Here is a 10820-nt window from a genome sequence, read left to right as displayed (position 1 = left end):
ATGGGTGGCGCCGGCGCCGGCGCGCGCGGGGCGTAGGAGGAGGAAAGGAGAGAGTGCGGCGCGAGCAGTCGAGTGTGTCGCGCGCTGTAGCAGGCGCCCGAAATACGCCACGCGGGATGGCGTTTCCGACAGCGCCCCCAACTCGATATAGCGCGCGCGCCGTTATTGCGCGCCCGCTGGAGCGACCCGCCGCGTTGTGCGCGCCCTAAAACCGACGAATTTGCGGCGCAGCGCTAGTTTAGCGCAGCTGTTGGAGATGCTCTTAGTAGTACAAGTACAATTTATTTAGAAAACCCAATCAATCACGAGATCGCATCGCCATCTGACGGACAATGACACCCGGGCCCCACCTCGGCCAAGTTTATCAGCAATCCCACGTGGCCAAGAACAGCCGCCGCATCCACCAATCCCTGCCCGATCCCATCACATCACCACAGCCCCAGACGAAACCCCGACAGAGATCGATCGACATCCGGCCGGAGCAACGCGGCGGCGACGGGGCTCCTCTCGGCGGCGGGCAACCGGCCACTGGTAATCCCGCCGCTTGATTTCGCAGCTCTTCTTGGATCCGTAGGCTCAAGATTTGATTTTGCAGTTCATCTTTCTGCTCGATTGTTTCGTACTATATCCTCGTGAATCTGAATCTGAATCCAATCCAATCCCCTGCCCGCCCACTGAATCCTCGTATTTTAATTAGTTTCTCGGCGTGCAGATTGGTTCGATCTTTTTGTCGGAGCCGATTGTCCGGACGGGCAGGCGAAAAGGGGATCCGCCGGCGGAGCGATAATCTAGGCTATCCGTCAGCCAGAAAAGGCCCAGGCTTTTAATCAGCGGCGGCGGCGGCGGCTGCTCTGCCAACGATGGACCCGCAGGTGGCGGTGCAGGGCGGGGACTGGGTGTCGGCGGTGACGCCGCTGCTGAAGCTGCTGTGCCTGACGGTGATCGGCCTCCTCCTGGCCCACCCGCGGGCGCAGGTGGTGCCCAAGGCCACCTTCAAGCTGCTCAGCAAGCTCGTCTTCGCGCTCTTCCTGCCCTGCCTCATCTTCGTGCACCTCGGCCAGTCCGTCACGCTCCACAACGTGCTCCACTGGTGGTTCATCCCCGTCAACGTCCTCATCGCCACCGCCGTCGGCTGCGCGCTCGGCTACGCCGTGGCGCTCGTCTGCCGCCCGCCGCCGCGCTTCTTCCGCTTCACCGTCATCATGACGGGCTTCGGCAACACGGGCAACCTCCCCATCGCCATCATCGGCTCCGTCTGCCACACCGCCGACCACCCCTTCGGCCCCGGCTGCCACCGCGAGGGCATCGCCTACGTCTCCTTCGCGCAGTGGGTCGCCGTCCTCCTCGTCTACACCCTCGTCTACCACATGATGGAGCCCCCCATGCAGTACTACGAGATTGTCGGCGAGGGCCACGAGATCGAGGAGGAGCCGCAGCTCAGCAACTTCAGCCGCCCCCTGCTCCACGAGGCCGAGTGGCCCGGGATGGCCGACAAGGAGACGGAGCACTCCAAGACGCCATTCATCGCCAGGATCTTCGCCAGCATCTCGGGCTCCTCGCAGAACACCTTCCCCGACATCGATTTCACCGAGGAGGGCGGGATCTCCGGCGCCGGGCCTAGCAGCCCCAAGTCGCTCCGGTGCCTTGCAGAGCCGAAAGTGGTCAGGAGGATGAGGGTGGTCGCCGAGAAGACTCCGATTCAGCACGTCCTTCAGCCGCCGACCATCGCCTCCTTGCTCGCCATCATCATCGGCATGGTCCCCGTGCTCAAGGCCTTCGTGTTTGGGGCTGATGCGCCGCTCTCCTTCTTCACCGACAGTTTGGAGATCCTCGCTGCTGCTGTGGTGCCCTCGGTGATGTTGATTCTGGGAGGCATGCTCGCAGAAGGCCCAAATGATAACGCACTGGGTATCCGGACCATCGTCGGTATAACCGTCGCAAGGCTCCTGATACTCCCGTGCATTGGCATCGGCATCGTGATGCTAGCAGACAGGTTGCATCTGCTCGTCGAGAACGACCACATGTACCGGTTTGTGCTCTCACTGCAATACTCCACCCCCAGTGCCATCCTGCTTGGAGCAATCGCAAGCCTGAGGGGTTACAGCGTTAAGGAAGCATCCGCGCTCCTCTTTTGGCAGCACATCTGTGCGGTGTTCTCTCTCTCCATCTACCTGGTCGTATATTTCAAGCTGTTGTCATACATCTGAAAGATGATTGCCTGCCTCGCAACACCGGGTTATAGCAGTCATCATGGAAGGTGATTCCCAAGAAAAGGAGTGCTTGAATGAATTCTCAGCCATGCCTCCTTATGGTTAAGAAGTGTATTCATAATTTGCTAGTGGTTTGTAATTTCTGTTACATTGTATTATTCGAGAACAGGAGATACGTTTTTTGTCGTTAATTATTGTCGATATATTATTGCTGGTGTACATGTTTTTGATCTTATTGCAATATCGCACTTATTGGCTGCCATTGCCAGTTTGTAGAGCAGCACAAGTTGCCAATACATTTTTTGCCTGATTAGGTATAAATCTCTGGTGTTCAACAGCAGTGTGATACATTTGAGCAGAATCTAAATTTCTGTCAAATAACTCAATGTGATAATGGTTAGATGTCTTGTGAGAGGGTGAAAAATACACCTTGAAGTAATTAGTTTAAATTGTGTCCATTATACATATACAAAGTGTATGTATGGATGAAACAACAATTGCTGATAATAAATTCCTGGAGAGATCTGGAGCACAGAGCAAAGACAACGAGACATGCCAGAGTGGTGAAAAGTGAGCCAATAAAGAACCACAAATAGGGCAAAACTTTAATTTTTCTTGAGGTAAATAAAGGTGCTCAGCAACTCCATGCAACTTTCCAGTTTCTACTTGCAAGGGGAAGAACAAAAAGGCATGGCACTAACATATGCATCACTGTCATCAACTGAATTGAGTGGCCACTTTTGATTTTCTTTCTGCAGGTCTGGGCTGGCCACTTTATCCTCAGATCCAGACATGCCGTTGAAATACAATCCAGACATTGCTTTCAGGTTGGATTGCTGACTGGAAAGGTGAGTCCCAAGCCACTGTGTGCACCAGCATTGCCAGTATTCTTTCCATGGATGCAGAGAGTGGAGTAGCAAAAACAACTCATTAGCTTTCCTTGTTTACTCGCTAACCTATCGTCGACGATCTTGGAGAATGGTGACCAGGTTTTCCAGAAGGGCGAGATTGTGCGATTCGCGAGCTTCCACGGGCGGTATCTTGCTGTTTCGGTGGAGAAGTTAATTTCCGCGCGAAGCGACGTGTCGCGCTCTGGCCATGTGGGAGACAAGTGTAAGTACAATTCATGCAATAACTTGATTAGTGAGCAAGCAAATGCTATTTAAGTTCAAGGTACCCCTTCAGATGCCAAGGTGGTGATATGCTTAGGACTTCTAGGAAACTGGGTTTTTCCTCAACTCATACAGCAACATAACTATATACTCTGAAACTCCTATTTCCCATTTTCGTCGGCGAAAACAATTCCTCGCACGGCACACGGGCCTGAAAATCCATGTTGTCTCTTTATGCATCCTCCTTTTGCCTTCTTTTCCCCTGCTCCTACTTTTGAGTCAGCAGCAACAAAGAAAAAATAATTATGTGGACAGAGAAGGCAGAGCCCTCGAGAGCCGTATATAAACCGACATCCGCGGCCGAGGAGGAGTTGTGATCCACCTCCAACCTCAAATTCCTCTGTGATCACTTGCTTGGATGTGCTGTGTCAGTTACAGCGACCCGTCTCCTCCTCTTCCCGCCGAGGAGAAGAGTAAAGAGGAGGAGCAGCGGTGCGGTGCGGCCATGGAGGTGGATGCAGAGGCCTCCTACAGCTATGGCTTCCTCCCTCCAGACAGGCACCAGCCCTATTATGCCCCACCTCCTCCTCCACCAGGTATGTTGTTCCTTGCTCACTGCTGAGAACACCCGCACGCCGTTTCGTTATGAGGCGACGCGTTGCCGTTTGGTCTCTGATCTGATCCTTGGTTTCTTTACGGTTCATTGGGTCCATTCATTCATGCTTGCTGCTCTTGAGAAAAACTTTTTTCTCCGCGGTTACTACTGTCCTGTGACAGGTTCTTGCATTTCATTTCCTGTTTATCAGGATTGCTGCTATACTTGCCCTTGAATCTTTCCTAACCTTTTTTCAGATTCTGTTTTCTGTTACATCTGTTTTTGTGGTTGCTAGCAAAGAAATTCAGAAGCATTGTTTTTGGTCATGTCTTGATCAGATGTAGAAAGGAAAAGTGTTTTTTTTTATTTCTTGCTTTTAGTTTTCTTGGAATACAAGAGAATGATCTAAAGTCGGGTGCTTTAGTCATTGTAGCTCATGAAAAAGTTTCCACGTCGCTAGATTGAGAAGTTGACTGCACCTTTTAGCAAAAATCAAGACAGAAGGATCCGATTAGATCATGTTGGATTGGATTTGCATACAGCAGCACATGAGCTGATTTTTTGTTGTTGTTGTTGATGTTACTCAGAAGATGGTGAGCTGTGGGAGTACTTCCCTTGCCCGTTCTGCTACATCGAGGTCGAAATGCCCTTCATCTGCAGCCATCTGCAGGAGGAACACTGCTTTGACACCAGAAATGCTGTAAGAGAAATATCTCCCTTTCCCTTTTGCTGGAATTACTGCTATGCAAATTAACTTTGATTACATATTAATTTTGATCAAAACATAGCCTTAAGCTCATAAACTCTTCCTGCTGGAAATGCGTTTAAAAATGCTACTGTATGTTCTTTTATAAAATCCCAAGCTACTCCATTATATAGCTCCTGATACAATGAAACAGAGCTACCCGCGAAAAAAGCGAAACAGAGTAATTTTGTCTGTCCCTCCCTTTAATAGTGGCAAATGGCTTGATTGATTCTATGAAAAAAGAAATGCGGGTGTGATTGATTTTTATAATAACAGTTCGAAATCACGATTTCTCTGTTACGATGCCGACTCACTATTGGGTTTTACTTGATGATCTTCAGGTTTGCCCGATATGCGCTGAGAATCTAGGCAAGGACATGTCTGCGCATTTCAGATTTCAGCACTCCCATCTTCTCAAGGTACTATATCTATATCTATATATCCCTCCTACGTGAGAATCGGCGCCATCCCGGCACGAAAAACTCATCATCATTCATCATCTGATCATGGCAGAGGAGGAAGCCTTCGAGGCCCAGCAGCTCACCATGGCCAGCAGCGGCAGCACCACCTGCATATGATGTGAACCCCTACATGATGAGCAGCAGGCCATGCCAGGACCCTGAGCCTGACCCACTGCTCTCCCAGTTCATCTGCCGCGGCAGCGACAACCAAACCGAAACCGAGCCAGGATCGCGCGACGGAGGAAGCCACCGCCACCGCCCGAGCAGCGCTCATCCGACGGCGGGTGTCCAGAGGTGAGGAAGATGATGGTCGCCTGTTTTTTCAGAGATTTACAATGGCTAAGCTGAGCAATGGTGGTGCCTTTTGATTTTCAGGCCTGTGAGCCGGCTGGAGCTGGAGGAGAGGCTGCAGAGGATAGAGTTCCTCAGCGGGATCATCACATCAACCATTCTTTAGTTAATTATAAGCTCTAATTGTGTTGATGTCTAGGGTTTCTTGAGCAGTTTTAAGCCTGTGTTTTATGGTCCAGATGTACTATATATAACCTTGGCTATCTATAACTATCAATACAACAACATTTGCATACTTTGCAGTTATTTTCTTGTTGTTAATTTACTTTTTCATCAAATTAAATTAACATGAACATCAATCAGTGTTCCATTGAGATTTTCCTGAACCGATTTTCATTTGCTTGCGACGTCAAGTAATTTCAGTTCAAAATACAACTCGAGGAAACGAATAGTAAAATAACCGGACCGGAGTAAAATGGGCGAAGCATATGCACAGCAAAAAGGGAGGAAGCACACAGAGCAGAAAAGGGAGGTAACAAAATTAACCTGGTATGGTATGATATCTGTGTATGCTCTACACGTATCATCAATATCATCACCATTCACCTAAGCTCACTACAATAAGGGCTCTAGAGATGACAAAAAAGGGGGGAGGGAGGATTAACAGCGGCGACGTATACGACGGCCTAGTGGACAAATGTTACGTTGGGAGGGGTAACGCCCATCATCTCGTAATACGCCTTGTCGGCCTCCGCGATCCTCGTCTGGAAGATCCCCCACTCTTTTCGGCAGCGCTCCCGCACCCCTTCCCATGGCGCCTTCCCGTTCTCCGCCTGTCCCTGCGAGTTTTCGATAGCAGGAATGAGTTTGGTAGTAAGTGCTAGGTTTTGCTGTTCTATGATGGGCCTGGTGCTCAAAAGATATGCTTTTATGGTTCTTCTTACCTGGTTCCCAAGAGAAGGAACCACTTGGTGTACGATCCACTGGGAGTCGACGACACCGATTTTCTCATGAGCAGGCTGCTAAGAGTAAATACGTTAATCGTAGATATAGAGATAAGATGTTCGAGAGCTATTTAAATGATTATAGTGTTAGGAGTGGACGTAGTCAGAAATATATCAATGTTTTGACAAGGGCATGTGGTTCATACCTCCACACATTTCCTCAGAGCAAAATCCAGACCCCATCCATGAACCAAGTCATTCTGCAACAAAAAGGGGATGTTAACCACATGAGGTGCAAATGTAATAAGAAATTAGATGGTGGAAATATGCTATACCTGAATCATATGCCATACACATCTCCATGCATCTCTGGAGAAGACCGGAGCCATAATTTCAACAAAACTGCACATCAAACATATACAGTTAGGCCCTTTTCCACGTATATCAGCAACCAAAGTAACACAAGTCAGCTGCGGAGGGCAAAATACATACGCAGCGCATGGTGGAAGATGAGGATCCGTGCACCAGCCTGGCCTCTCCTCAGTATCCCTGTTAAAACGAAACCACCAACCAGGTAGGTATGAGATGAAAGGTAAGGAAAAAAAATTGTGTATCTCAGACGGGCAGACGATAGTTATTCCACTTACTTGTGGACCTCACGATCCCCTCTTCTTTTGGTCATCTGCCATGTTAATCCCTTATCTGGCTCCAAACCAGGTTGTGAGATTTCCAGCTGATATTTCTTGACAAGTTTGATATACCTACAATGTAAATCATGTTAGCAAGTCACCTAACTCTCCAACAGAACAACGAGTTATGCTAAGTGAAGACTGAAAGCATACTCCTCTCCATTGAAATGATCGACTCCAAGGTCTTCATCCCAGATAAATATGTACTCATAAGGTGCCACGATATCAGGATGCAAGAATCTTTTAGCATACCACCTAGAGGTGAAGAAATTAGTCAACTTCTAGATTCGCCGTTCAGATTACAAATTTAAGAAAATACAAAAGCATCAGGGCGTACCATTTCGCTTGTTTCAGAACACTAACATGAATCGCTCGTTTTGACCACTCAAATTCCTCCCATTCAGTCACATGGCCATCATAGTGAAATAACAGGATAGCAAAGTCATCAGAAAACTGCAAGAACCAAGAGCTCAAACAATTAGGCAGATAACCAAGTTACAATATCACTGTATTTGTAAATTAATGGGTAAAAAGTAAAGATAACACGACAAAACAGTGCCCTGTACCAGACAAGAAACAGTGAAAGTAAAAAGGGTAACCTGGTACACTCAGATAATTGATATATTATAAATGTCAAAAAATTACCTTCTGGACTGCTCTATTTATGTTGTCCTTCTGTGCAATTCCAACAGTAAAAGTAACAAGGTACTTTGGCTTGAAGGGTAGGTCCTGCAAATTCAAAGTCAAGCAAATTTTGTGAGGGTTAACTCAAACACTGAGGATAACTTTGATGCACCATAAATGCCGGTGTGCAGAGATTCAGATTTACATTTATAAACTTTATGAAACATGAAAGCTAAAAATGCAAATTGGCTTAAAATCAGCAAAGAAATGCAGGACATACCACAGGTCAGAACATTATATGGAATTCACAGGAGCACAAAAAACGTCAGTGCACAACAGTGCGCAAGAACAATCACTTCGAAATTATGTGACAACAATAGACAAGCATAACAATGTAATATCAGATGACAGGAGCAAACATATGCTGATTATTTGAGAGCAATGTGATAAGCAGAATACAGCATAGTCAGCTTTTTGAGGTGGAATATTATAGTACATGTAGTGGAGAAAGAAAGGAACACAATATTCTCTTTGAGGCGGAATACAGCATATAAGGTGGAAAAGAAAGAAGGAAAGGCATCCCTTGAGCTGAAATACATCCATCCAGGTGGATGGAGAAAAGAATAGCTACCTCAGCCGGGTCTCCCCATAGTCTGTGAGCATTGAAATCAGACTCTGATGCAATGATGCCAGGTGCTAGCATCTCCGCGCCCCTGGGGTTTGTTGGTACATATATCTATGATTGTCAAGAAAGATCAAGGTTAGATCAAATAGTTAGGATGTGAATTGTACGTATACTTTTAATAAAAGATGTAGAAACAGAGCTGGAGTAGAAGAACAAAGGCAGGTTACCTTCATGGTAGTGTTTGAACTAGATTCAGAAGTATTTCCCCTTGCGTTTCTAGCAGAAATCCAGGCATGGTTCAGTATAGCCTGAGCTGAGAGTCCAGAGTTCTTGTCCTCTATGTAGGAAACAATGCTAGAAGGGAAGTGAAGCTGCAAAGCATGTTCGAAAGAGTCAACTTTCTTGAGATGCGGTTTGCATCCATGCACTTACTGCAGCACTACGTTGATAATAGAGGCACGTGAATGTATACCTTTGTTATGCTGACTGTTGGGAAGGAGATCCCGATGAAGAAACCAAAGACCACCCCGATGATGGTCACGACGACAAGCCTCATGCTCTCGTTGGGTTTCTTACTATGCACACTGCAGGGGCACCAAGTTAAGGGTCAAGGAACAAGTTGGCATAATTAAAAACAGATAACCAAGAGAGAAAGGAAGGCATGTGAACCTGCGGCCAACTATCGGGAGTTTTGCCATCGCCTAGCACACCGGCGCGGGAACGGGCGATCGAGTCTTGCGAGCGGCAACTGCTACACATTGCTCGGCAAGCACATAATGATGACGCCAACCCGGAAGGCAGACCTGAAATACATATATACAGTGGATGTTATCAGGTGTCTGCGGTTATGAAACAACATATCGGCGCTAGATTTGAACCTCCTTTTTTAGCACGCACGTAGTATTTACTAGTCATTACTCGCTGCCAACTATACACGGTTCCCTAACTTTGATGCAGCAGTTAGTTACCGGTCGCTGAACAATTATACTACACGACTGACGCTTCCCTGATTTTGATGCGGCGGTTAGCCGGTTACTGGTTGGTTTCCTGATTTTGATGCAGCACTTGCTGGTTGGTTGGGCAGCCAGGATACATTAGCGTGCTGGTAAAGCTTGGAAATTTCATATGGCCATGCCCATGTGGGAAATTGGACTGCCGGATTCATTAAAAGATGTTCCGGCTCCGAACTGAACTTTTAACCTGGGAGTAGTGCTGCTGCTAGGACTAGTCACGCGAATCAATTCGTCCTGCTCCTGCCTAGTCAACCGACAGACGGAACAAAACGTAGGGGAAAAAAACCCGGCCTTTGGATGGTATGGTATGAAGAACCAATCTATCTATCTAGCACCAGGGCTCTAGCGATGATAATGAATCGGAGAGGGGAAGCTGATCGAGTGAATCGAAGCATCCCCGCGCGAGGATCGGCGTACCTGCTGCAGCGCCGCGCGCGGAGGGCCGATCCGGCTCCGGCGCGTCCGGCGGCGTCCGGCGGCGGCGGAATCCGGCGCGGCTGCTGGCCGGGCCGGTCCGAGGCGCGCGCGCGCGCGCGTGCGGCGGAGGCGGGGGGCGGTGCCGCGGCGCGCGCGCGTGGAGGTGGGGGGGGAAAGGGGATGGCGACGGCGAGGGCGGTCAGAGGTTGGGATTGAAGAAGGAGAAAGGAGGGGGGGTGGGAGGGGAAGCTGGCCGCCCAAATCTTCTGCTGCGTGCGATTCGCTGGCCCCGGTGGGTGGCTGCCCGGTGGGCCAGACCTGCCGGTTTTTTGCTGTTACCAAACAAAAAAAATATTTACCGGCCCCTGCTGCCTGCTAAACGCCCGGCAATCCAATTAGGGTTTCCGCACTAATTAGTACTCCCTCCGTTCCAAAATAGATGACTCAATTTTATACTAACTTTAGTACAAAGTTGGGTCATCTATTTTGGAACGGAGGGAGTACATGCTTATTGACGACAGAGATATGCAATTAAATAAATAAACCCCGTGACAGAAGCAGTAAAAATTACCGGATTCGGGCACTGATTATATTTCCTTTTCGCGAAACACGGCGCGGCCTCATAAAAGCGGACATAAAACTCAATCTTACGCGCAACTAAATGACGCTGCACTCGTTTCACGCGGGGAACTGCATACATACACGGTGTTTTCTCACGGGGAACATCGCGAAGGTGTACCTACATCAGTTTATTCTTAGAGTTGGACATTGAGGGCATGCAGGTCGCACATGTCGTCGATTGCTAGGATTGCTTTAGAGCAGATCGCGACGAACACACGTGCGCTTGGTATTGCTACGACTGTTTGTGCCGTTGCTTACTCGGTATTCCTTCTCTTCCCGGTTTTATAAGGCGGAATTGCGTGCGTTCTTTCTTTGTTCATCGGTTTAGACCAGTGATGAGAGGCCTTTTTGTATCATTTTGGCATGTGTGTGATTTTCTTTTCCTTGTTTCATTGTGCCACGAGAAAAGCAAAAGCAAATGGTTCTTTCAAAGAGGTTTTAACGGATGAAGTTACTATGGGTTGCAGTGGGAA

At 48.3% G+C, this 10820-nt stretch overlaps 3 protein-coding genes across 8 annotated transcripts; 2 read left to right on the top strand and 1 right to left on the bottom strand.

The window, feature by feature from the left end:
• Positions 1–297: 297 nt before the first annotated feature.
• Positions 298–2418, top strand: LOC123072804 (protein PIN-LIKES 2). Of its 2 annotated transcripts, none has more exons than XM_044496446.1 (2): positions 298–531; positions 713–2418. In XM_044496446.1, the coding sequence occupies exon 2, from the start codon at positions 861–863 to the stop codon at positions 2205–2207; it is 1347 nt and encodes a 448-aa protein (XP_044352381.1). In that variant the 5' UTR covers positions 298–531; positions 713–860; the 3' UTR covers positions 2208–2418. The 2 variants fall into 2 exon arrangements, with proteins under 2 accessions (XP_044352381.1, XP_044352382.1); XM_044496447.1 differs by having other exon boundaries at positions 384–531; positions 698–2418.
• A 675-nt stretch (positions 2419–3093) lies between these two features.
• On the top strand, positions 3094–5709 carry LOC123072807 (protein DEHYDRATION-INDUCED 19 homolog 5). 2 transcript variants are annotated; one of them, XM_044496453.1, is made up of 5 exons: positions 3094–3918; positions 4508–4617; positions 5004–5081; positions 5176–5417; positions 5499–5709. In XM_044496453.1, exons 1-5 carry the CDS (start codon positions 3741–3743, stop codon positions 5578–5580), a joined length of 690 nt encoding a protein of 229 aa, XP_044352388.1. In that variant the 5' UTR covers positions 3094–3740; the 3' UTR covers positions 5581–5709. The 2 variants fall into 2 exon arrangements, with proteins under 2 accessions (XP_044352388.1, XP_044352387.1); XM_044496452.1 differs by having other exon boundaries at positions 3120–3918; positions 4505–4617.
• Positions 5710–5938: 229 nt separating this feature from the next.
• Positions 5939–9970, bottom strand: LOC123072805 (uncharacterized). Of its 4 annotated transcripts, none has more exons than XM_044496450.1 (14): positions 9727–9970; positions 8966–9099; positions 8769–8880; positions 8524–8667; positions 8303–8407; positions 7693–7776; positions 7385–7500; positions 7201–7302; positions 7006–7119; positions 6851–6907; positions 6694–6760; positions 6565–6618; positions 6359–6436; positions 5939–6253 (listed from the first exon to the last, which is right to left on the bottom strand). In XM_044496450.1, exons 2-14 carry the CDS (start codon positions 8992–8994, stop codon positions 6101–6103), a joined length of 1215 nt encoding a protein of 404 aa, XP_044352385.1. In that variant the 5' UTR covers positions 8995–9099; positions 9727–9970; the 3' UTR covers positions 5939–6100. The 4 variants fall into 4 exon arrangements, with proteins under 4 accessions (XP_044352385.1, XP_044352386.1, XP_044352383.1 ...); XM_044496451.1 differs by having other exon boundaries at positions 6359–6433; XM_044496448.1 differs by having other exon boundaries at positions 6694–6907.
• Positions 9971–10820: the final 850 nt, after the last annotated feature.

Source organism: Triticum aestivum, chromosome 3B, assembly GCF_018294505.1.
Source record: "Triticum aestivum cultivar Chinese Spring chromosome 3B, IWGSC CS RefSeq v2.1, whole genome shotgun sequence".
Lineage (NCBI taxonomy): Eukaryota > Viridiplantae > Streptophyta > Magnoliopsida > Poales > Poaceae > Triticum > Triticum aestivum.
This window is presented reverse-complemented; position numbering and strand designations above follow the sequence as displayed.